This window comes from Stegodyphus dumicola, chromosome 5 (genome assembly GCF_044657685.1).
Source record: "Stegodyphus dumicola isolate Sdum_Otavi_A_Nest chromosome 5, ASM4465768v1".
Lineage (NCBI taxonomy): Eukaryota > Metazoa > Arthropoda > Arachnida > Araneae > Eresidae > Stegodyphus > Stegodyphus dumicola.
The window spans coordinates 56,164,689-56,192,310 of record NC_140772.1 but is presented as its reverse complement, the minus strand read 5'-3'; the positions used below and the strand labels follow the sequence as shown (position 1 = coordinate 56,192,310).

General features: G+C 30.4%; 2 protein-coding genes across 5 annotated transcripts in view; one reads left to right on the top strand and one right to left on the bottom strand.

Annotated features, from left to right (window-relative positions):
* Window positions 1-728: 728 nt before the first annotated feature.
* On the bottom strand, window positions 729-21,820 carry LOC118199843 (apoptosis regulator BAX-like). 4 transcript variants are annotated; one of them, XM_035371702.2, is made up of 5 exons: window positions 21,664-21,820; window positions 15,764-16,064; window positions 10,176-10,293; window positions 2,456-2,683; window positions 729-1,660 (listed from the first exon to the last, which is right to left on the bottom strand). In XM_035371702.2, exons 2-5 carry the CDS (start codon window positions 16,054-16,056, stop codon window positions 1,553-1,555), a joined length of 747 nt encoding a protein of 248 aa, XP_035227593.1. In that variant the 5' UTR covers window positions 16,057-16,064; window positions 21,664-21,820; the 3' UTR covers window positions 729-1,552. The 4 variants fall into 4 exon arrangements, with proteins under 4 accessions (XP_035227593.1, XP_035227592.1, XP_035227594.1 ...); XM_035371701.2 differs by having other exon boundaries at window positions 15,764-16,067; window positions 21,664-21,819; XM_035371703.2 differs by lacking the exon at window positions 21,664-21,820 and adding an exon at window positions 21,621-21,639.
* Window positions 21,821-22,830: 1,010 nt separating this feature from the next.
* LOC118199842 (tRNA N(3)-cytidine methyltransferase METTL6) overlaps window positions 22,831-27,622 on the top strand; it is a 35,286-nt gene continuing 30,494 nt past the window's right edge. The window contains exon 1 of the mRNA XM_035371700.2: window positions 22,831-23,165. Within this exon, the coding sequence (XP_035227591.1) occupies window positions 22,923-23,165 (243 nt within the window). The 5' untranslated portion in view covers window positions 22,831-22,922. The remainder of the gene's footprint in view (window positions 23,166-27,622) is intronic.

Genomic DNA, 27,622 nt, shown 5'->3' with positions numbered 1-27,622 from the left:
CGCTTTTGCTTTCACTACAGAAAGTACTGTAAGGGAATAAAGGAATTAGTCAATTAACTGTAAAGCAGGGCTTGTTCAGTATTACTTGGAAGTTTCCAAAGCTTAAAATTGGAAGTTCGAAAATCAAGTTTTTCACACACGTTAACCCAACTACTTGGCATAGGAAAAGTAAAATTTTTGCATTAAATGCATTGAGTGCAGTTTTCAGATAAGAAGATGGAGAGGCTAATATATCACCTTGAAGAACATTTGTTTGCTCAAAGAGAGGAGAAAGAAACTGTGAATAATGATTAAAACTGGGTTTGAACTGATTCTGTTAATCTGTAAAAATTATGGCCTTAGAAGTTGCTTTGAGGATTTAGCTTTAAAATACTGTCATTTATTTTTAATATCATGCATTGATAAATCTTGATGTAAAACGATGTCCAATAAGCTTTTATTTCAATGGTAATTTGTTTTATTGAAATTTCAGTAATTTTCACTGTTGTTTAATGTTTTATAGAATGTTTCAGTACTTAATCCTCCCCCCCCTCCATGTAGGTGATTACTCCCAATAGACTCCAGTATACCTCCCAGGCCCAATTGGTATAAATGTCTCAGCAGTAAAACGTAACATCTTAAGCCTTCCGGTTGTTATAAAAGCAGTGTGTTGTGGGCCCATTATTCAGAAAACAAAAAGCACCACAGTTCAGTAACAACTTATATAACAAAAGAAAAATTAAACTTCATAATTGTACCAGAAATTTTATTTGCTTATACAAATTATGGATCTACAACAAAATACATATTACAAAGTTCACAAGACATAATTCTTACTATACATCTACATGAATTATTTGCTGTATTAAAATCCAGTTCAAATAGCTCCATTTAAAATGTATAAAAATAAGTAACACATATGTAAAAAAATTTGTACATTCAAATATACAATAGAAAGGCTTTGAGCAAGAGCACTTCAACTGGATGTATTAAGTAACAAGCAACTTCAAAAATAAGAATACACACAACACACACAACACAACAACTAGTTCAAGCACAAAATGTCATAAGCAAGGCACAGCTGATACATATTTAATGTGTATTTAAAATAATGCATTTCCCCCCATTAATATAAAAAAGATTCAAGAAATAAGATAGTCTTTAGAAAGATTACTTTAATCAGAAAAACAACTGTTTCCTACATACAGTTTTAATATAAGTACTAAATATTTTTTTAATTTAACACAGTAATTTTTTAAATAACTAATAACTCTTAGCAACCAAAAAACAAAACATTTGGAACTAAGTTGAAAATTAAAATAGATCTTATCAAAATTAACAATGTATGAATACACACAACACAACACAACATATTATATACATAAATTAACACTGAATGCAATGATCTATGAAAGTCATGTTCTTATATAAAAGCTGTGATTCTAGGCAATGCCTGATTTTGATAACATAAAAAAAAAAAAAAAAAAAAAAAAAAAAAAAAAAAAAAAGGCAATGATAACACAAGATAACTGCATCATTTCAGTGTGGCTTAAAACATTCAAAACAGTTCTTGCTAATAATTCTTCTTTATATATACAATACCACACAAAACACCTGTTACAGCTAAGGCTACTGTTGCAATTTTTATGATAACATCATATGACTTCTCAAACAGCCTCTCCTAAAAATAACAGATATTACATAAGCCTTAAATATGCACATTCATAATTTCATTCTCAATGTTTAATTATGCAAATTATTGAATATACTTAGGATGATTACATATCTATAATTTTATGCACATGGTTATTCAGTTACATCAGTAACTTTATCTCAGACATCTTTAAAAAATCTGGTATAGCTTACAGAAGTAAATGAAAACATGAAATGCATATCAAATCAAAATGGTGTAATTATTATGAATATTTATAAAATTATTTAATTTACATGAAATTTTAGCAATATTGCAGACTTCAACGGAACTAACTGAAAACAAATCTTACATATAAATTCCATTATTTCATTCAACTGAGAGTAATTTGTTCAAATGCAGCAAAGAACACAACGGCTATCTGCTTAAAGGGATATTTTTGTAAAGGACTTCCTAATGCAGGCCTTGTATAGATAAGAAAAATGGGGGGGGGGAAGCCATGCCTGCATAAGAATGTTGAACTACCAGAGTTCAAGAGTCTCAACCATTTGGCTACTCATTTGACAGAACAGTCCTTTGTATAAATTGCCTAATTATCTGTTGGAGCAATCAATGCATAGCTTGCAATTTAAATTCACAACATTCAGCAAAAATTTCGACTAAAACTGTTTCTTACATCATTAAATACACATGACAGATCTATAATCCTGCATATAAGTAGCAATAAATAGAAATATATAAACAAAAAAAGGGAATAAAATTATCATTTTCAAAAAAAAAAAAAAAAAAAAAAAAAAAAAAAAAAAAAAAAAAATGCCTACTCACCCAACCACCATGTTCATAAACCCAACTACATATTCTGTCTACTACAAACTGACGAGACCATGTAAAAAGTTGCCAACCCAAATTCATCATGTTTTGTCTTAAACATCTTCTTAAAATATCACAACAAAAGAAAAATACTGCAACTAGGCGAGTTCTGTCTATACCATTTCTGAACACTTCCTCCAAAAATTGAAAAAACAATTCCTGGCTTAGAGTATTTATGTCGACCTGCAAATACCATTTAATTAGAACAGAAATGCATTATAATTTGAATTTAATACAAAGAACATGCACTCAGAAAAAATAAAATATAAATACTACATTCTACTCTACTTAATATGACTTACAGAAATATGCAATGAGATATACTGCAAGCCAAGAAGGATACATTTACAGTTGTATATACCATGGACTATCAAATGATGTATGCAGTATCATGCAAAATGGTGATCACTTGAAAGTGTCAGAGGTTTTATTTCATTGCATTCAAATTTAATTTCCCCAAACTTCAAATATTTGAAAAACTTTGTAAAATAATGAATAAATAACTAAAAAATACATTGATATGCAATGTCTATAGGAAAACAGATGACAAATTTTATTACATATGTTAAAAAAAAAAAAAAAAAAAAACTCAATAGCAATTGAATTGATATTTTAGAGAAAAGAACAACTACTATAACAAAGATTGAAAATAAATATTCCTTTTTTTAATTTTCTTTTGTCAATAATAGAAATTTAAACACTTTAAAGATGTTAAATAAATAAATTATTAAATCTGACAGAACACTGAAAATTCATTTAAATGAAATAAGCCATGTTTTAAGAATAACATATGCCTTTATCTTTTTATAAACAATTATAATTCTTTACAAATACAAGATAACTTTTCCAAAAAATTCAACTTGGGATTTATTTATTTCTCTAGACTGGAGATTCAAATATGAATACATCACAATAAAGTGTAATTAATAAATAATGGAAATGCTAAATGAATGAAAGACTGATATTTTTAAAAATATTACTACACAGAAAGATTTCAATACTGAATTTACAATGTTTTAACTAGAGGGAGGAACTCAAAATTTAAGAACATTTTGCCTTTTCAGAATGCATTCACTTTCCTAATTTGATAAAGAGTATTCAGTTTTGTTTCTGAAATTTGATAATCCTTCATACTGAGATAATTTTCTATCGTTGTTAGGATATGATTACTTTTCTAACAATGTTACTGCTTCAGTTGTTATATTAAACTCAGTTTAAAATGTTTAAGAATAATTTTAAAAAATTACATAAATTAAAGTACCATAATAAGTTTCTATTTTTTTACAGAAACCAACACATAAGCAATTTATTCATTTTAACTTCCTCAAAAAAAATCTGAAGCAGTTCATATTTTAAAGTTCGTCCCCAAAAGGGTTTGGTAAAGTATTTTTTTACCCTCTCGCTTAGTTCACAGTCTGCTGTTGCACTCACTCCGCTAACCCATTCTTTTTGTCTTTTTATTATTAAGCATCACTTTCTTCACACTTATACAATATACAATTCAACAGCAAAATTACAAAAAATTTTCATAGCAGTACACATGTAGAAATCCTGATGCAGTGTTTAGTATTGGTATACAGCTTTCCATTTTTCCAATCTTCTCTCACTTCATCATATAAGTGTTCAATTTTCTTGATAAGATAGCTTGCAAACTTTTTTTGTCTTTTTATTAGTACCATTTTTTGTGTTAAATTTATTAACCAGATATCATGTTCTTTGCATTTACACTATAAAAAATTCAATTCAACAGGAAACTCACAAAAATTTAAAAACAGCTTGTCTTTAGAATTTTCGATATGCAGTGTCATGCAAGAAAATAAAAATATTTCATTCCGTACAGTACTGTTGCTGTTTAAATCACCAAGTTTATTAATAAAAAATTCATCAAAGTTTTACAAAATATGAAGTATAAAATTCGGGCTTTTAGTTGCACATGTGTGGGTGGAGGATTCCTTCCTTCCTTCCTCAATGGCCCCACAGCCAAGGGTGGGCCCTGGCCTTCTCAAGAAGGTTTTTCCAGGTCAATCTTCTCCCTGCTAGAGTTTTCCAGTATTTAGTTTTTAAGACCAGTAGGTCATTTTCAAGGCTGTCTAACCATCTTAAGATTTTGTCTGCCTTTTCTCAGTGTTGGTCTGGCGTTGAAGACTTTTTTTTTTTTTTTTTGGTTGCACGGTCTTCACCCCATTCTGATTATGTGGCCTGCCCATTTTATTCTTTGGCATTTAATGAAATTAATGATATCAGGTTCATTATATGAGTCATTACATATTATATACACCATCTTTTTGAATTCCTCTGAAAATACTTCTTAAAACTTTTTTTTTCAAAAATGACCAACATGTCCTCATTCATGCATGTTTATTCCAAGTTTCACATGCATATGTCAAAATTGGTCTTAAAAGGCTTTTATACATAAAAAACTTCTTTTTTTCCCTTTGAATTGCACTTGATTTCATACATTTTCATATTCCATTGGAACATCTATTGGTTGCAGTAATTCTCTTTTTTATTTCTGTAGTAATATTGTTCCTGTAGTTAATTTCAGAGCCTAAATACATGAAGCGATCAACAGTTTCAAATTTATATTGCCCAATTTCTAAGTGAGTCTGTTTTAGTGCATGGCATATATTTTGTTTTATTTTCATTAATTCTCAGGTCTGTCCTGAGAGCCTCCTCCTCTAGAGATATAAAAACCTGTTTTAGTGCTGCTGGTGTTCTAGCAATAATGGTAATGTCATCAGAAAAATAGCAGTACCAGTTTATTAAAGATGTTTCCTCTGGTGATGATGTTTGAATCACTTACTACTTTTTTTAGTGCCAGATTGAAGAGAAGGAATGCCAACGCATCACCCTGTCGAATTCCATTATTAATTTCAATTGGCTTTAGTTCATTCAGTACTTTTACCATGATTTTAGTTTCATCTAGTGATTAGCTTGAATAATTTTTCAGGTATTTGAAACTTCCGGTGGAAACCTTCAGGTGGAGGATTACATTAAAATTTTTTTTTTTTTTTTTTTTTTTTTTTACTAATGTAAAGAACATGCATACATATATGAGATCTATCATTACTTAATTTCTTTAAAAATTATACAGGGCATTCGTGACAACAATTTGAAAAATGATTCGCTATTTATAGTGGATGATGGGAAAATCCAATTTCTAGACTAATAGCGCTTTTGGGCTAAAAATGTAAATATCTCCATATTTACCTTTTCATCTGATGAAAAATAATAAAATTATATGAGATTTTTAAGCACATTTGCAGATAAAATATTAAAAGTTATAGAATTTGTCACTTATATGTTCCTCAAATGCTCAATGTAAAAGTAGCTAAGCCATTAATGATTTTTTAATGCTATTCTTTTCATATTCTAGTAAACAAAATAAATATCAAATCAAATTTCCTATTTATTAGTATAAAAATACCTAAATGTAGGTTAAAATGCGAAAGAAAAAAAAAAGTGCTTTGAAAATCTTGAATTTTTTTTTAATATGCATAGATTATTTCAATTATTTAGCCAAACTATTTTATAATTCCTCTTTAACAATAACCATATACAGGAAAATAAAAGATATGGTATCATCTCATTATTCACCCATCTTGACAAGAATCACTAGGCAAAGTACTATGTCGCTAAAGTAGGCAACCCGGAATTTAACAAAAATACATTTATCTAGCAACTCACTACTGGTTGCACGCTCATCACGGTAACCTGTAACACTATCATCTATCTCGGCAGTGATGACAGTAATTTGCATGATTTCAAATTTGAGGGTCATATTTCTATGTGATTAGTGCATGGAGGTTTTTTTTTTTTTCCTTAAACTGAATCATATGAGGGTTGCTGTTTATATTTCTGGTCTAATATTGAAAAAATAAATGTTATGATTGAAACTGGTTTTATTGTTTCCCAAAATATTTTCCATGAAGATCCAATACACTTTTGCATGCGTTTGAATCAATTTTCGAAGCATTTATCCCACTCTGATTGAGGTAACTTCCAAACATGCGTTTTGAATGCATCAACTGCTGCTTTGGGTGACACAAATCGCTGACCACGTAACTTATTTTTCATGTGTGGGAATAAAAAAACGTCATTGGGTGCCAAATCAGGGCTGTACAGCGGATGAATCATCAATTCAATGTTTTGGCCCATCAAAAATTCCTTTGTTTGAGCCAATGTGTGAGAGCTCACACTGTCCATGACGAAGAATGATTCGCCTCTTCTGCTTTTTTTTCAGTTTCTTCGATGACTTCTGGCAAACAAATGGTCATGTACCATTCCAAATTCACCGTTCTATGTTGTTCTAACGCCACTGTCGCAATGTGACCGGTAATGCCGAAGAAACTGGTAACCGTTAGGTTTTATGTTTTCTCCGCAAACAATTTTTGTCGGATTTGGCTCATCTTGGAAGATCCATACAGTTGACTGCTGTTTTGTTTCGGGTTCATATACATAGATCTATGATTTGGCGCCGGTGTAAGTATTATATACAGCCTCTGATGCATCTTGAACCTAACTGTTTCAACATTGTCTTACACCAATCAACAGAGCCTTTTTTTGAGTGCTTGTCAGATTATGTGGGATTCAATGCGAACAAATCATTTTTACGGCCAAATGTTCATGTAATATCTTATTGATGCTTGTCATACTAATGCCCAGAGATGCCTCAATCTCACGGCATGTCACATGACAATATTGCTTTTTCATATTTTCTACCACAATAACTAATTTTGGACAACCTTCACAAAATCGATCCTGGAGCAAATATCGACCTTGGTTGATTTCATTATACCAGTTTTTTACAGTTCCAGAGGATGTTGTGTTATCGCTGTATAAAGAGTTCATTGAAGCACTTCACTTGATAATCCACGTCGAAAGTTATGAAAAATAATCGCATGAAAATGTTCACGAGTCAATTCAATTTTTTGCCCAAGATGAATTTTTCAATTTACTGTAAACGGCACAAAGCACGCTACAGTGGCAAAATGTTCTGAAGAAGTTATGGTTAAAAATATCAAACTTTTGACTGAAATCATCTGCAATCGCTTAGCAACACTTACTGTTGCCAAGGCCAGAAATATAAATAGCAGCCTTCATAATGCCACTGCATGGAAAGTGTTATATTTTTTTTAGAAATATACTGTTTTGCCTATTAGTACAGAGTGTAGAAATGCACATTCCATGAAATTAATATGTTCAATACTGTAACTTTTTAAAAATTAAAACAGGTCAATGTGTACATGAGAGCAGCAGCAGTTTGCTCTGCCAGTGCCCAAAATTTGGCAATTCTTTTATGTCTTTTTAAGTTGAAGCAGATTGCTGTGCATACAGACAGAACACCAAGAAAATATAAAATTAAGTATTTTATAATGGATGTCTCTTGCATTTTTAATTTTGTTAATTCATTGCCGTTTTATGTAAATGTAAACAAGCTGCCTTTTTTTTTTATTTATTTTTTATTTTTTTTTATGATTACTGTTCTTTATGTGTTAGATTGGTGAAAAAGCAGTCACTAATGACTGGCGACTTTGCAGGTGGTTTGAGCAGCTAATGCAAGAGTACCAAAATATACTCCAACATGATAAAAATTAATTTATATAATGAACATAAATAATAAAAGAAATCATTACAATTTGGCAGCAATGGAGATAGTTATTCAAATAGAAAGCTGTAAGAATTTAATAAATCAATGTATTATATAATGCTACCCTGAGTTGGACAAGTACTTTCTGATTATCCACTGCCCCCCTTGCAGAAATTCACAACTAAATTTTCTCCAAGCTAAGATGCGAAAGACAACATCGTTTACATAAAATAGCAAGCTATTAACAAAATTAAAAATGCAAGAAATATTTATAATAAAACTGTTCTGTCCATGTAGAGCAATCTGTTTTAGCTAAAAAAAAATTAGAGAATAGCAGAAACTCAGCACTGTGGCATAATTTAGCACTGTCATTTTCCTCTAGTACACAGTGGATCCATAAAATTCAACCATTTGCGAAACACAACTTCATAGAAGGAGAATTTTCAATTGTCTACTGTTGGGCAAAATGTCCTTTTCTGAAGAAAAGCACCATTTTCTTCTTTTAGCCAGCAAATTCTACAATTCTATTATGATTAATGAAGCATCTGAGGAGTTATTTTTGTCTTTCATTTCTTCAGGATGGTACTGAAAAAGTGCATGGAATTAATACCGGAGAGGTATGACATTAAGCTTGATTAAAATACAGCTACTTAGCTGTGGTCTAAAATTCTTTAGCTGAAGAGAGAAAGAATCTAACAGAGAAGAAGTCCTTGATAGTCATAGTATTCCCCCCCCTTTGTCTTCTTTACTTTCTCATCTTCTCCAAAAGAAATTTTCCGCTGGATTCTCCCATATTCCTGTTCAAGAAGGGCTTTTAATTCTTTAGGGATAAGCATGTACAGATGCTTTTCTAACAGCTCCTCTACATCATGAATTTCCTCTGCTGTGAAAACAACATAATCTGCAATATCATTGATCATTCACTAGTTCACTGTGGACATATGTAGGATATATTTTCTTGAGGCGAGTCGAAAATTCTTTTAATGATTTCATACCACTCATTCTGGATCAACTAGATAGCTTCTATAAAATCAAATATGAAAGTATGACTATCACATTTTCCACCAGTTTTCATCTGCTAGAATAGTTAGAGTTTCTACTATCATAACAAATAAAAATTATAAGAAGTCCAACCATCTTCTTAAATGTAATTTTCTACATAGTATTCTGAAATTCTCCATGAGCTGAAGAATAGAAGTTACATCGGGAAAAGCAAGTACTAGAATGCCATACTGAACTCCAATTACTCGTCTTGCTCTTTCAGACAGGCAGAGACATTAAAAAACAACAGCATAACTTTCAGTATCAAACTTTTCTCTACCAGATATGTTTTGAAATGGGATGAAATCTTTTATTAACCCCTTTTTATATATCCATTGAACAGCCCAAAATTTTCATTCATTCTTTACAGTACAAGCAATCTTGATTTAATAAAACTAAGATTTTCCAGCGTAGTAGAAGTCTCATTCAAATTTCTATTTGCAATAATTACAATGAGAGCAAGGAATGTTAATTTTTCATGGGTGGGTGTGAGGATAAACTGTTTCTTTTTTATGTGAACTCCTTTTCTTGCTAAGTGAACTCTGTTAGATGTATTTCCCCAAGACAGACCAAGTTTTGTGACTTGCATGGAACTAGTTTGCTGTACAGGATATTTTGGCACGTTTTTTTTAATGCACATTCATTATGCAGGACATTCAATTGGCAAAGTTCCAGTGTTTTAATATTCATAAAAAATTATATAACAAATAAAAAAACAAATATTTTTAATCTACACAAAAAGATTAAACTCTTGGGCGAATTATTTAAACTTTCTTATACATATGTAATTAAATTAAGCCCTCATTCATTTCATCAATTAATAAAGAGAGTATATATTCAGATAAAATGAATGCAGAAAAATACATGCACGCGCATTAAAAAAAAAAATTCTCCAAGTTTAACATTTCAATGTTTCAGATATTAAAAAATAAATAAATAAAATAAAATAAAAACATTTAAATTGGAAGTTTGAATTACATTTCTGGGAAATTTTAGAGGCATACTTACAATGATAAAAAATGCAAAAATGCATAAAATTCTTACCTGCTCAGCCTGTTCCATCACAGAACGCCTTGCACTACTTCTGGAAAACTCATCAGCTAATCTTCTAATATTTCCTCCAATTGATATAATATGCTCATTGTTAAACCCCACAGGAACACTATGAACAAATATAAAATTCTGATGATTGCTTTTGAAAAAATGTACACTTCAGGAATTTAGGATCCAAAAGTTTAAGAAGCAGGCCAATAGAGGACATACATACTTTTACAAATTTTGTACATAGATAGATAATTTTAGTGAAATTATATGTGAAATTCCTGTATTCCTTTAGTATACTGTAACATGAAATTCTAAAGCAGCGAAGCTTGCCGTAAGAGTAAGAATACAGGGGCAAGTCTGTTTAACATTGAGTAAATGGCTATTTTGCTAATTTGGTGAGATATTGGCAAGTTGGGAATGGTCTAGTGCAGTGGTGTGCAAACTAGGCATCTCCAGAAGTTTTTTGGGGGTCGCCAAATTTTTATGAAATGCATTATGCCTGCATACTGCATACCATACAGTGTACATATAAAGAGTGAAGCGCCGTCACTAACTATTTAATAGCAATTTCATGCTGTCCACTCTTTCTTTGACCGTAATGTGTAATGTATGTAAAGCGTGAAGACGCAAGTTTTTCACTCCGGTAGATAGCGCCTTTTTCGCGGTAATTCGTCAGTTTTACTGAAAAGCGTCTATTTGACTAGACGTTAACCGCAGGGAAAGGGGAAGAATTCGCTACGTGATCAGCTAATCAGATGGCGAGGTACGCGGTGTTTCTGATAGTCAGAGTGAAGACGTGAAGTTGTAGCATGTAGCAGTTGGCCTGCAATTGTTTTAATTTATCCTCGAGTGTTATCATGTGATGTTGTGTAATTATGATTTTTTATATTTTTATCGGGCTTTGCTACTCTTTGTTATCAGGTATGTACTATCATTAGAGAAAGATCTCTGTTAATTTTATTGAATTTCCCGAAAAAAAATGATAAAATTTTAGATATTATTTGTTTTAGTTTAAATAATTTAACTCCTATCTTCATAATGGATAAACAGGTAATATGTACACCAGGTACATCTTCAGCTAACAAACGAACAAATACTGATGAGGAGTCGCAAAATACTGAACTAAATGCCCGATCTAAAAAAATAAGAAAATACAATGAGGAATTTATTAAGTACGGTTTTACATTTTTTGTTGTTGATGATGAAAAACGTCCGATATGTGTCATTTGCAACGAAAAATTAGCAAATGAGAGCATGAAACCAGCTAAATTAAAAAGGCACCTGGAAACTAAACATAAAGAACTTCAAAATAAACATGCCGACTTTTTTCAAAGACGAGCTGAAAATCTGAAAATTCAAAGTGCACATTTAAAGAAATTTACAACAATAGCTCAGAAAGTATTACGAGCTTGTTTAGAAGTTTCTTATCTAATAGGAAAAACAATGAAATCCCATACAATTGTAGAATCCCTTATCCTTCCTGCAGCAACTAAGATGACATCAATTATGCATGGTGATAAATATGGAAATGAAATAAAAACAATACCATTATCAAGAGATACTGTGTCTCGGCAGATTTCCAAAATGTCACGAAATATCGAGTCAGAAGTAATAAAACGCATACAAAATTTATCTGTATTTGCTTTACAACTGGACAAGACTGCCGATATTACTATAATGTCACAACTAATTATTTACGTTAGGCTATTTTTAATGAAGATATAACAGAAACGTTTTTATGTTGCAATAGTTTAGAAGGAAAAACAACTGGAGAAAAAATATTTGAAGTAATAAATATTTTGAAACAAAGTCCCTTACCTGGGCAAACTGTGTTGCGGAACTGTCCAACGTCTAGGACTGAATTTAACCCTTGATTTTGTCTTAAGGGATTTGTTAAAACTGTCCAACGTCTAGGACTGAAACTTACCTCAGTAAGTTTCAGTCCTAGACGTTCACTGTTTTTACAGTGCGACAACAACCCACAAAACAATAGGCAAGAGTCTTTTTAAAATTCATATATTACTTGTCTCTAGGATCATAATATTCAATTTCTAGAGTTTTTAGTTAAAAAATTATAAAAATAATATAGTGCACTTCAAAGGGAAATTTATTTATTCACGATGCAGATAAGCCTTAAGCATGTGCAAGAAATAGGTGTAAGCATAATAAATAATGGTACTTTTCCGTCTTGCCGGCGCAAGCGATAAAGTCGCCAATAATGGTACAACCAATGCCAAACGGAATATTCTCGCTGGTAACCTTTTACGCCTCATTTTCAAAACAAGTCGCAGCTTTTTCTTATCAGATTGATTGTTTCTTTCAATACTAGCATATAATTACATAGAATTTTTATCAGATAGTATAGTTTTATGTCTAAGGCCATTTTCGGTAATTAAGTCAATTAGGATGCAATCACAGCACTTACCCGAAGCCGAAAATATAGAAAAGGTAAAGTCAAGGGTTAAATTCATCCATTCTAATGAGAATGCATTAGCAAAGTAAAGCACTGCGGTTTTACATAATTTCTGAGTAAGCTATTCGTACGAATTGAAATATTTCTTGCATTTAACCTTGTGTATCAAATGAAGATTGAACTTGAAATTAATGTAGATAATTACTGAGAGCATTAGATTTTTGTAGAGTAGTTTGCTTGAGATGAGATCGCTTGGGGTCACGTGATATAAACTGGCGAATCAGGATGTTGAACCATGAAAGCATAGCAAATTCTTAAATTAATGTCTTTTTACAAATTTATTGTCTTTATTTATTGGCTTTTTATAAAATTTTAAGCGATATTAAAATGTTTATGCCTTCAAAATAAAAAATTCTTGGAGCTAAAATTTTTTTAATATTTTTTATGTGTATACTATATGTTGTCGCCAATAAAGTCTGCTTGGCGAGATTTGTGCCTGCGAAACGGAAAAGTACCTAAATAACTAAAGTAATACAATTCAGGTTTAATTATCTCAGTGCGAGATGGAAGCAAGATAAAATTTAGCAGAACAACTTGTGTTTAGTTACTAATCTCATGATACATAGCCAAACTATGTATAGGGAACGATAGCTAAATTTTATGATGATAGCCGCAAATCTGAGGTTTTCAGATATCACTAACCAAAGGTGAAATTTTCCAATTAACGGATTTTTGTGAAGGAAAGCGACGAAATGGAAGCGTTAATAAATGAAGGAATTTGGAAAAGCGTTAATAAATGAAGGTGATATAAAAGAGGTTTTTCATTGTGATGGCAATGCTCCTCAATCACCAATCAATTAACGGATGGCAAAATGTGCAGTATGGTTCTAGATCCAGAAAATATCGCTACTTATAGTGAAGAAAGTGACAGAGACAGCAAAAAAAATTCAGTTGAGAAGTTAGTGGGAGTTCTAGACACAGCAGTTACAGGACTTCAACAATGGAACTTTGAAAAAGAAATTATGTCTGTCTACAGAATTAAAGAGAAAGTATTAGCACAAAAAACGAAGCAACTTAAACAACTTGAAAGAAATATTTAATAAAGTAAACAAATATTAAGCTTTTTTTTATAAATTTCGATATTCCTTAGATCATAAATTTTTATGATTTCATATTTTTTATTTTATTTTTTTTACAAGCCATCTTACTAGATTTAAACTGATGATCTAATACCTGGAAAAATTCCAAATCCGGAATCATGGAAGTCTTAACAAGTTTGGATCTGGGACTTTGTACTGTATATTCTGTTTTCACTGATCATAAGGTCCAGAAATTAACCATGTCTCCTTCCCAGAATTTCATTTTAAATCAGGTGTCATTTGAGAGTTCAATTAAATGTTCTCTTGCGTTCAATGACAATTTGTTATTTTCAGTATTGCAATTGAAAAGAATGTGAAAATCCATTCACTATTATCACTTGGAAAATAAGTTTTAAATAGTGATCTCAGAGTTTCACGATGGGATTATATATATGCCACTGCACAATTCATTTTCAAAACAATTATCATTTTCTACTAAAAAAGATTTTATGATTGGAAATGGTGAAACATTTCTCTATTTTTACACAAATAACCTGCAAGCCAAATTTCCTCTCAAATCCCTTTATTTTCTTGAAGACATTGAGAAAAGTCCAACAATTATCTTGTAGACAGAGATTTAATTTATTTAGCTAACCCATATGAAAGATATGCCAGTAAACTTAGCCACATATTATCAGCAAGAAATGATGTAAAATCTTGTTAATTTCATTTGCAAATAGCAGGACATTTTTGCAATTCTAGGAGGACCAGAAAGGCAGGCTTGAGGACTGTTTGCACTCCACAGACCATAATTTGAGAAATGCTGTTATATACAGTACAAAATCCGTAATCAGGACTCGTTGGGACTTCGGCGATTCTGAATTAGGGGTTTTTCCGAATTATAGATCATCAATTTAAATCTGGTAAGATGGCATGCAGAAGTTATACAATTAAAAATATGAAACCGTAAGGTACTTCATATTATCGCAACCAGGTTGGCGCTATTTGTAAATTTGAGTAAAAAAGTATGAATAGAAAGAAAATGTACATTTATTAATTACAGATAATTTTAATACAGTTTTTATATTATTTTGTTTTAAAATATAAAATAGCAATTAAACCCTTCCAGTTTTGAATTTGAATAAGTTGAAGAATTATTTTTTCGTTGTAAATCTTTTGGCTATTGCTTTTAGGACTGATTGAAAACCGTATTCGCCTTAACCATGTACACGTCGACTTATTTTTACTTAAAAAAAAATCCAAGAATTGCACAAAAATGGCATTGCACATACTCTTGACTTTATCCATTTACACTGCTATTTTCTCATAAATAACAAAAATTTGCACGAAAATGCAGGAAAATTTTGTGAATCTCCACATGCTCTTTTTACAAAACTACGTATAACACGTAGGGTTGCCATAAGTAGGGTCACCAAATTTCGCAATTTATGCGAATTTTGGCCTGGTTGCGTTAATATGTAAGTACTAACCGTAATTTATAAAATAAAGAGCAATTATGATCTAAAGGATACCAAAATTTACACACACACACACACACACACAAAAAAAAAAAAAAAAAAAAAAAAGGCTTAATATTTATTTGTTTACTTTATTAAACATTTCTTTCAATGTAAGTTGTTTAAGTTGCTTCATTTTTAGTGCTAATACTTTCTCTTTAATTCTATAAACAGACATCAGTCACACAATTCTGCTGTTCCAAGTCCTGTAATTGCTGTGTCAAGAATACTGACTAACTTGTCAATCGAAATTTTTTCGTTTTCAATAACATTCTCTGTTACTTTCTTCACTATTGGAAGCGCGCATGGGTAAACACTTTACTGGCTTTATGCACATGCGTAAGTTTGTGGCTTTGAGGTCCGGATTATACATCATTCCGGATAATGGACGCCCAGAATACCAACTTTGTACTGTAGTAGATAATGCAAAACAGACACTAAGTAATAAAGCTGAGCTCTATGCTTTGATTCTTCAATTTATAAGCATAAGTGTATTTTAATACCAATTAAAATATTTTTTTTATAAACAGCAATAAAAGTAAATCAGGAAATAGATTAAACTTTTCAATAATATCTTACCCAGCTAATGTAGGAGGTACTGGTTGTTCCATTCTTTGCCTCATTCCTTGAGCATAGAGACGACCATTTACTACTCGTTCATTCTGAACTACTTCATCAGATTCCAGATCATTTGCTGGTGGATCAGCAACTCCCATAGGAATAGGATTTAAAAATCCTTCATGTTCTAACTCTTCTTGTACAAAATGTTCAAACAACAGTTCTCCATCTAATCCTACATGTTCTCTGGATGGTGGTGTTGCAAAAATTGGTATAGCCATCTGATTTAATGGTGCTGTGATGCTGAAAGTCATATCAGTTTCTGCTGAAAAATAATTATTGGACGAGTTATATGTAGTAGATGAAGACAGAAACAAACTTTGGCTGTTCTTTAATCAACTGCATACCAAAATTAAACATAATACAAAAATTTAATACTACTTCATTTAATCACATAAAAGAAAGTACTTAGAGGTGCCACCCTAAAAAACTTTTTTTAAGAAATTAGAAGAAAGTTTTAAAAGATAAAAATGAACAGAAAGAAAATTTAAAAAATAACGAATTAAAATAGTATTTTATTAAAATTTGAAAGTACAATCACAAATTTTTAAGTGCAAAGATATAAAAATACTTACATGCAAAAAAGTATTTTTAGTATAAAAATAATGCTTAAATCAGTTTTAGGTACTTTTCCGTTTCGCCGGCACAAATCTCGCCAAGCAGACTTTATTGGTGACAACATACAGTATACACATAAAAAATTTTAACAAACGTTAGTTCTAAGAATTTTTTATTTTGAAGGCATAAATATTTCAATATGGTTTAAAATTTTGTAAAAAGCCAATAAATAAAGACAATAAATTTGTAAAAAGACATTAATTTAAGAATTTGCTATGCTTTCAACACCCTGATTCACGGGTTCGCATCAGGTAACCCCAAGTGATCTCATCTTACGTAAACTACGCTACAAAAATTTAATTCTCTCAGTAATTATTTACATTAATTTCAAGTTAAATCTTAATTTGGAATACAAGTTTAAATGCAAGATTTATTTCAATTCGTGCGAATAGCTTACTCAGAAATTATGTAAAACCTCAGTGCTTTACTTCGCTAGTGCATTCTCATTAGAATTCATGAATTTAACCCTTGATTTTGTCTTTTCTATATTTTCGTCTTTGGGTAAGCAGTGTGATTGCATTCTAGTTGACTTAATTACCGCGAATGGGCTTAGGGCATAAAATTTGACTATCTTCCAAAAATTCAATATAATTGTATGCCAGTATTGAAAAAAAAAATCAATCTGATAAGAAATGGCTGTGACGTGTTTTGAAAATGAAGCGTGAAAGGTTACTAGCAAAGGTACTCCGTTTGGCACGAGTTGTACCATTGTTAGCAACTTTTACCGTTTGCGTCGACAAAACGGAAAAGTACCCAGTTTTATAATGCATGCTCTAAATAGTGGCAGATTTTGCTTTTTTTTTTTTTTTTTTTTTAATGAAGAAAAAACATTATTACTTTATTCATAGCAATTGTCGCACTAATACTTGAACTAAATTTAATCCCTGTTTTAGTAACACCACTGAAAGCTCTCTCATGCTCTCCACTGATATGAAGAATTTATCAGGATGGTAAACATTATTTCAGATAGTCCATGGTTTTTTTTAAATTCATTGAGATTTTTTAATTTTATAATTAAATCTGCTTGGTATCAGTCCTTGCTAGTTTTATAACTTTATTCAAGTTTTCTAACTGAAATTTGCAAAGCTGTGAATGCAGTTTGCCAGTTACAACAAAAATACCATCACTTTTCAAAACTTACATATCTATTTAAAAAAATGGCATTTTCTAAAGAAGTAGTTCCCAAAGCATGAGCCACTACACACTGGTGGCTTTGTAAACAATTTTTGTTGAGATATGGAAAGTCTTGAAGTTTTTGCCTTTTACTGGTAGGTGATATACTTAACTGTAATTATGAATTCATTTATATTTATAAACTAATTGTTAGTCATTGTATCTATTATTACATTATTATTGCATTATTATCTATTATTACATTATTTTTTAGCAATCTTGTTTCTTCTTCCTCACATAATATATAAAATCACTTCATTGTTAACCAGAAATTTATGTAACATATAATAATAACTTCCAAACATTAAATAAAATTTTTTGACTTTCTCTAAAATTTCTTAAAAGTTCTTTACTAGTTGCAGCTCTTATTATCAAATCTTCAACTGCGATTTCCTAATTTACCATAATATACATGGCAAGAAACAGCCTTCTTTTTTCTGCCATTCATTGATTCTATATTTGCATGACTGTTGCTTGGCAATGTCTGGCATGATGACCCATTTCTTGGAAGAATAATTCGCAATCTTTGTATGCAGTGACAAAACCGTGTTCGAATCATGCTCACATTTCTCTATAATGCATACTAAAGCAGCACATACAAAAAACTCTCACAAAAGAACAATTCACATTATTCAAAATAAAATGGCAGTCCTTCCTCCCTTATGGATCGTAGGGAGCACTGCAGTTGCCCACGATTGCTCGATATCATAATCATTTGCATATTCCATCGTGGTACACACAGTTTAAGTTTCTGGTTTGATGCTGATTGGATGCTTTCCTTCATGGAGTTGCATTTTGGATGGCAGCAGTTTATATATGATTAATTGATTTCACAGACTTACAATTCTCATATTTCGAGATTTATTCCTTATCTGAGGGAACCTTTATTTATTTATTTGGCTTCAGATACCTCACATCAAGCCTGTAGTTATTTGTCAGCCAACAAGAAATTTAGCCAATTTTAGCCAATGCCTACATTTAGTTGACACAATCATTTAGCGTGTATGAAATTTATGATTTAACATGAAAGAATTCAAAGATTAGTTTTACTAACTGAAGAAACTTTATGAATAATTTTTGCAGATCTTCGATTTGCAAAAATTATGATAAAGTGTCCAATAGGATTTAGCTATCAAAAATGTGTTTATTTCTCCTCTTTGAACATACAATTCATATTCCCTGACAAAAAATTTAACTAACTGAAGAAGCTTTATGAATAATTTTTGCAGATCCAAAGTCAAAATTATGATCAAGTGTCCAATAGGATTTAGCTATGAAAAATTTGTTTATTCTCCTTTTTGAACATACAATTCATATTCCCTGACGAGAAATTTCAATGCTCTTTCAGTCTGGAAGATATATTTTTCCTAGGCTGCAATACTGGCACAACTCGAAAAATGGAATTTTGAGATAAATAAAAATAAGCATTATGAAAAGGGCTTAAACAGAAACTGTTAATAATAATTACAAAATGGTTATAAAATAAGAACTATTTAATTAAAAATCTTATCAAATTGTATTTATTATTTTCTTTCTTTCTTTTATTCTTATCAAATTGTAATTATTATTTTCTTTCTTTCTTTTTTTTAAACATTTACGTTTAATTATATTGGAAATTTATGGCTCATAATAATGAAAAGAATTTAGAGATAAGACACCAAGTCTTATTAATAATATTATCACATTGGGTCATGTACTACAAAACTACTATAAAATAGTATTCTCAGTGTTTCAGTGCTACATCATTAATCAAACTACAAAAGAAAGTCAACAGTTTCCCAAGAATAGTCTATATTTACATCATACATTACATGATTAATTAAACTTCCTGATGTCTGGTTACTTCATCTAAATTTTCAAATAAAGATCGGGTTACATATTTAGTTAATTTATCTAAAGGCTTATAACATCTAAAATTTCATACTTATATGAAGTACATTTTCATCTTGCATCTAAAAATCAATGCCATATTAAATTAAATTTTAGCCAGAAACTCTCTTTTTAAGTACAGCAAACCTATACACTACTCAGAATGACATAATATTATGTTATTTCTATCAAACTACTTTCATACAATTTTAATTATAGCAATTACAGTTTTTATAGTAGCATTTGGAAGTGGTCAGTACCATACTGCTCCCAGATAAATTATTTTACAAAAATTCCATCTTTATTTAAGAAATTCTATCACTCTACAAACCTGTCACAGACAATTTTCTAAGAGGTACTTGAAATACACTTTTCTCAGTGTACACAATGCTGCATTAAAAAGCCGCCAACCGTGTAATATATCCTTTACATTTTATATATAAAATGAACTTCTGTTGAGAAATATCTGCTGCCACAATAAGGCTTATTGATTCAACAGATCAAATAATGCCAGCAGCTACATAACACTTATCCAAACTGTGCACTGTAGAGCACAATATTTTGAGAACTCCAAAAGTTACTCTTACAGTTTATTACAGATTAATTACTCTTTGAACTTATTAGCCATATACTAAGATTCGGCAAGACATACTGTTATTAATTTTCGAAATATCATAGAGCCACCAATCACACCTGCATTTGGAAAAAACTTATAATGTATTTGCTATTAGACTGAACTTTCCATCTTCTCATCTTCTTAAAACTAATTCCCAATACTTCATCCAAACATTGCCTTGTTTGTCAAAATTAAATTAAGAAGCTTTTTTAATAAAACACTGCAAAATTTACAGAAAATTATGTTTCACATGAAAATGATTTCAAATAATGGCTCCTGTTAACAACAGTTAAAAATACGGGATTTATTTATTTTTTGTTCCAAAAGGTTCTACAGGAATACAAGATCATACATTCCAACCTAATGCTAATTCTTGCTGATAGAATTAAATAATATAAATTCTTCATTTATAAGCTTAATAAGATTTTTACAATCATTTTAATTTTTAGTAGTGTAGGCTCGTTTCTTGATATGAATTTCTTTTTTAAATGTTCCCAGTGGAACTAGTCAATTAGTTACCTGAATTGTGATGAACACGAGAAAAGATTAAAAGAAACTTTAGATTTAATCATTTACTCAAAAAAGAGCAGTGAAAATTCATGCTTCAATTTTCAACCAGTTCAGCTCATTACTGTGATGCAAAATTTAATGAATGAGAGTGCATGCAGACAAATTTAATGCATGTGAGTACTATGGTTGCATTTGTTACCTTAAAAATACTTGTTGAATAAATTCAAATACAAATTTAAAAATATAATTTAATACATTTCAAGTATATGTGACAAGTTTGATAAGTAATTAAAAAGGTACATTTATCATTATTATCGTCACTTCCCATTATACCATTGACTTTACCCTTAAATACACAAAATGTAGAAACAGCATTAGAATATTATCTGTGTGCATTATTTCAATGAAATCTTATCATCTTTATATTATCTAAAGTAACTTAAACTACAGCTTTAACACACTGTAAACTGAAAATGTATCTCTGATCTTAAAGTGGAAACTACACATATGTCATTTCTCATACATAATTTTGTGATAGATTACATACAGGTATATTTTTTAGATGTTACATGCAATCTCTAAATAATTCAGAATTATCTTTCTTAGAATATCTTTTTTTTTACGTAAAATAATAACGATGAACCACGTTAAATGCTTACTAAAATCGGATAAAATGAAAACATTAGACTTTAATTTATATGTGAAAAGAAACACTAATTAGAAAAAGTCAAAATCCAATTTTTCATCATTTGGCACAAGCAATTTTAATCACAGCAGATTTAAATAAAAGAATTTAGTACAATAATAAAAAATATGCCGTGGCGATTGCATCATACACCGTAACAGATTTTACTTTTTTAAATAGTGTGCAGTACAATTAAGTTTCACTTATACCTGCATTTAATCAGATACACGACATATAAATAAAAAAAAATTACACTTTGCCTTTCTTTAAGCAGATAAAAGTCACAACATTAGATGAATAAAACTAACAAAGGTATAAAAGTAAAAAAATATATAAATATTTCATACGAAAAAATAAACTATTCTTCACTTCAGCATAAATTTTACATACTTTGGCTTCAAATAACAAGTCTTAGCATGACTGAAATTTCCTAGCCTGTGTTTTAAACAATAAAAAAAAATAACCTATTCCCACTCCATGAAACTACCGCTCATCACTAGGGGACAAGTACATTTATTTGCTCATTTGCTGTATAAAAATATCAAAAACAAAAAAATGTATTTGAAGCAGAGTGGCGACCTCTGGTGATTAACGAGCTAGCGTCAGAATATACGAGAAGATGCGTCAGAATATACGAGAATAAAAGTTTTATCCACTGGAAGATGAATATCATACAGCTTTAAGGTTAATAAGTTTGAGAATATTTAATATTTAAAGAGTATCTTATGATGTTCACATTGATTCTTCTCTTCCGGGGGACCTACCCTGAAATTGGCTCTCTTTCCAGAACGGTGCGAAACAAAGTGTGTGAGGAATGAGATCTTCCCAGTCTTGAAAAAAAAAAAAACCTCTTTCCTAAGTGACCTCGGTAAGGTGCTGCTAGCTCTTTAACCCTCCTGGTTAAATGAGAATTTGGCTATTTTCCCCAACTCAGATTGCCGATATTATTTGGCGAGAGTTTAGAGTTCCTTTTTTTCCGTTCCTTATTTTCCGGGTGACATTTTTTCGTTCCTTAATTTCCGGCGACATTCTGTCCGTTTCCCTTTTTTCCAGGTGACAACTTTTTCCGCACACCACGCATATGCCATTAACTTTCATAGCATTATATATATTTTGCCTTGAAACAATATAAGAGGTAAAATTTTAGTTTTAAATGTCACTTCAGGTTCTCTGACTATTTCCGAGATACGAGCGATATACATATAGTAATGGTATCAATTAGAGACTACGATCTTAGAATCGCTTCCTCACATGTATGCAATTTGCTTTCAATTTTAATATCTTTTATAGTCTGACTCAAGCGGTAAATAATATTTTGAATATTTAGTAAGAAACATGCGTTATTCTACCCACAGTTTAACATTTCATTACTCTGCATTGTTGTTTCGTTGTTTCATTATGTTTGCCTATCATTTGCTCGTTTCGTATTGTTGGAATTGAGTATTACACTCATATTCCAAATATATTTTATACACGTCAATAGTTATACTAGTATTTCCTTCCTTGCTTGGAATGATAAATTAATTATCTGAATGAAAAACTTTAGTTGGCATCACGGTGTATTGATTTCGTCTGCTTGTAATATTTACAGTGAATCTTGTCAAGCGTGTGTTTTCGACGAAAGATTGACCTTAGGTATTTAATTTAATATGGCATTTGGAAATATTAATTTTGGACACTATGCGCGATGGCTAACTGATCAAGAAATTGAGAAGTTGACTAAAGAAAAAGTATCTGTGTGTGATTTTAAACAAAATAAACTAGAAGCTGATTCCAAAAAGAACTGGGATCTTTTCTATAAAAGAAACAAAACAAATTTTTTCAAAGATCGGCATTGGACTGTCAGAGAGTTCGAAGAGTTGGCGAATACTACCGTTGTGAATATTGCAAAGGTATTAATTTTCTGAGTGCTTCTAGAATCTTACTCCCTTTGTTTAACCAACTTTTATGTTTATAATTTTTGAGTTTAGTCTAACATTAATAAATAGTTTAAAATTATTTAGTATTACCTATAATAAGTTCTCATCGAATCGAATCAATATTATTTTGAGAAATACTAATTACTATCTTTTTAATTTGTGTTGCCTTTTTTCCTAATTTTAAAAAGTGGCTTTAGTAGTTCAGTCAATGGTAGACATTAGAGTGGTCAGTCGACAGAGCCTGTAATTTACTTTATTACGAAACAAAAATGTTTCTACATATTTTTTATTAATTTTTTTGCTTGAATGTTTCTTGTAAAATTACAGTAAATTTCTGAGCAGTTGGAGTTAAAGGAACAATGGAGGTAAACAACTAAGTATTTATTATTTATAGAAATCTCAACAAAAGATAAAAAATTACTTTAAGATTTTTTTTTAGTTTTCTGTATGTACCAGGTTACATGTTTAATTGGTTAATACCCTTTATATTTCCTTAAGGTGCCTGCAAACTGAAATATTAAGCATTTATTTAAATGAATTTAACTTAGATGCTAACCCTTGCTATCTAAGCATAAGTGCTATTTGATGTAAGTAAAATTGTATACAGTTTATTTTTAGAGAGAAAAATCTCATTCATATTAAATCAGAAATGGTATGAGATCATTGTAACATAATATGAACAGTAAATAAATAGATTTCATTTTATATCTTCAAATTAATAAATATTATTAAGCAGAAAACTATTAATATTGGTTTTAGAATACAGTCAGTTTGAAGCAAGTCTGAAAAATTAATACATTGATGTACAGCAAAAATTAATGTTGTTTTGCAGGTATGCCTGAATTGCAAATCATGTAACAACTCCTAGTTGTATATTTTAATGTAGTTATATTTTGAAATATTTTTAATAATTAATATTTTTGTAAATTATAGCATTTATATAATAATTTTAAAATGAGTGCTTAGCACATAGTTTCTGAATAATAAAACAAATGACAAATAATTACAGACTGTGTATTGCTGTGTTGATATTATTTTTAGAACTGGTAATGATTATTGGATTAGGAAAAAAGGTGTATATATTAGAAATATTCTCCTTAATTATGTATACCAAATTTGTCTGAAAAACATTACAAATATGTATATTCATGATGTTATTCAGTAAAATATGTTTCAGCTTCCTTTGTGGGAACAGGTATCTGATTATCCAGTTCAAATCTAATGAATTTATTTTGTAACTTAGGATATGATCTACCTTTGTTGATTCTCATTTTAATTTTGGGTGAGAAATTTAACTTTTAATTAGATGTAAAAGTCTTGATAAAGTTATTGTTTATTTAAAATTAATTGTGTAGAATAAATTTCAGTTTCTCTACAGCTGTCCCAGCACAAACTTTTAAGTTCTTTTTATAGGTAAGTTAATATGTTAGAAGTCATGAAAAATCATTGGTGTTTACTTGTTAAATAAATGATTTTATCCTTTACTTCTTTGTATACTCTGAAATGCAGGCCATCTCTGAATTTTTAACCTTAAATTGCTATCAATGTCTATATCATTCACCATGCCATCAAAGATTAGAAATTTGAATGAATTTTTGCACTATAACAGTCTTATTTTATTTGAATTTATTTTTATTCAAATAAATTAATAATTTAAATCAAAAGAAAATGTCTTTCTGTAGGAAAATAAATGGCAATATAGCACAGAGAATCCATACCTCATATGAATATTATTTTGTAAACATGTGCAAGAGTAATGGGAATTATTTATTTGTGTTAAATATAGTGTTTATATGTGCTAAAGTAATGATATCAATTTAAAAAATATAAAACCATGGCTGACTTACTAAAAATTTTCTTTTCTATATGAAAAATGTTTCATTATTAAATGATGTCAGTTCCTAGTTGTAGCTTGTAATATTTTTTAACTTGAACGTATGGTTCTTATTAAAACGAATTTTGGCTATCATTGTATGGCATTAATTTTAATATAAAAACAGCTAGATAGATTTTAGGCAAAAGCAGGATCTTTCTTTAGTTATAACTCTTGGTATTGAGTAAAGAGTAACTATGTATCTCATGAAGAGTAAACTGTATTTAAGAGAGTACAGTCAAAAGTCTTTAATCCGGATGTCCATAATCCAGAATGATCTATAATCCGGACATAAAACCTACAAACTTTCTGCGCATGCGCGTTTAATGTATAACGGACGGTATAAGCTAAGCTAAAATTATTTATTTCAGTTAATGTTGCAGATTGCGTTGTTCCTTAATCTTCTAATTGGATGCGGCTTATTATTTTTTGCAGACTGTTAGAGCAATTTTATAAAAGTAAGTGGGAATTACATCAAAAAGAATTTCCGATTCTGGAGCTTTCGATTATGTCAAAAAGAATTTCCAATTCTGGAGCTGCCGAAGGATCAACAAATGAAAGCATATTTGGATGTCCATCAAACGAAAAGTGTAATTCCTGCAAAAAATGGATAAAGGCATGAACAGAGTAACAGAGAGGTGATTTGTTTCTCTAACCATTCCGAAATCTGTTTATGAATTTCACGCTGGTCTGCGGGGAAAGGGGGGGACATCGCGGCGCACAATAAACTGGAAGTTGATCTGTCAGCACTATCCTTATCTTCAGGGCAGATGTTTTTATTTTATTCAGCTTATAATTCCTTACTAAATGTAGTATTTCATCTTGTTGTACTCCTTCTTTGATATGATTTAAATCAAATTCCTCGTCATTATAAATATCACGAATACACATCAAATAGTTTTCTAGTTGCAATTTTCTAATTTCGACTATGCGCAGCGTATGCTTTACGCATGCGCGTGTTGAAAGAAATGTTTAATAAAGTAAACAAATAAATATAAAGGGTTTTTTTGGTTGATCTTTACATTATGGTAACTTGGCGTTTTTTTGGCGAAAATTTGGCGACCAACTCTCCTACAGCAACCCTCTATTTTTTTTTCCCGCCGCCATTTTGTCTTCACGAAGTAAACACATGTTTCTTTTCTTTTTATCTACTGAACACTTCTTCCAACAATCTACTAGCCGAATTACACTTATGCTAGAAATTTTATCTAACAAAACTGCTTAATCATGACAAATATGCACTGCAAAATTGGGAAAAAGTGCACAATACTATACTCCTTACGCGTTTTTCAAAATAACACATACACATAAACCATGTACACGCCGACTTATTTTTACTTAAAAAAACATCCCAGAATTGCACAAAAATGGCATTGCGCACACTCTTCACTATATCCATGTACACTGCTTTTTTCTCATAAATTAGAAAAGTTTCACGAAAGTACATGACAATTTTCTCAATCTTTAAACCCGGTAAAAAGAACATATATGAAATTACCTGATCGCGAAAAAGTATTTACCCTTTCCAAATATGAACATTTCCACATATAAAATAAATAAAATATCCAAAAACTTTTACCTCAAAATCATCTATTACATTATACACGTCACCAACGAATTCATACCGCAAGCATTACAAATACTTAGTATCAAATATTTAAATTATTTCCATGCACGTTTACTTCAACTTAAACGTGTACCAAATTCCTACAAACATAAAATTCACAAAATAACTATCATTTAATTAAAATATCACTAAACCATGTACACGTCGACTTATTTTTACTTAAAAAAACATCCCAAAATTGCACAAAAATGGCATTGCGCACACTCTTCACTATATCCATGTACACTGCTTTTTTCTCATAAATTAGAAAAATTTCACGAAAATACATGACAATTTTCTCAATCTTTTAACCCGGTAAAAAGAACATATATGAAATTACCTGATCGCGAAAAAGTATTTACCCTTTCCAAATATGAACATTTCCACATATAAAATAAATAAAATATCCAAAAACTTTTACCTCTAAATCATCTATTACATTATACACGTCACCAACGAATTCATACCGCAAGCATTACAAATACTTAGTATCAAATATTTAAATTATTTCCATGCATGTTTACTTTAACTAAAACGTATACCAAATTCCTACAAACATAAAATTCACAAAACAACTATCATTTAATTAAAATATAATTAAATTCAAAAACACTACTTAAAATATAAATGAGCACATACATTAAATTAATACATATGTAAATACCCATTTCGAATTCACTTTAGTTACTGCCATGGGATCCAAAAATTCACGAACACTGTTTCACACAACACAGAATAAAGCCAAATACAAAATTTCCAGATTTTTTCCAGATTTCCCCCCTTTTCCGATTAAAGAACCGTAATTCGTCCATTAATATCACATGACATATCCCATGATCTCTCATTTCCCTCACACAAAATAATGCGTAATCGGAACTGAGTACTGCTCACATTATTACCAAAGTCCCAGGTAGTAACCTTTATCGCCTCCAAAATGTCGCCAAACTACCA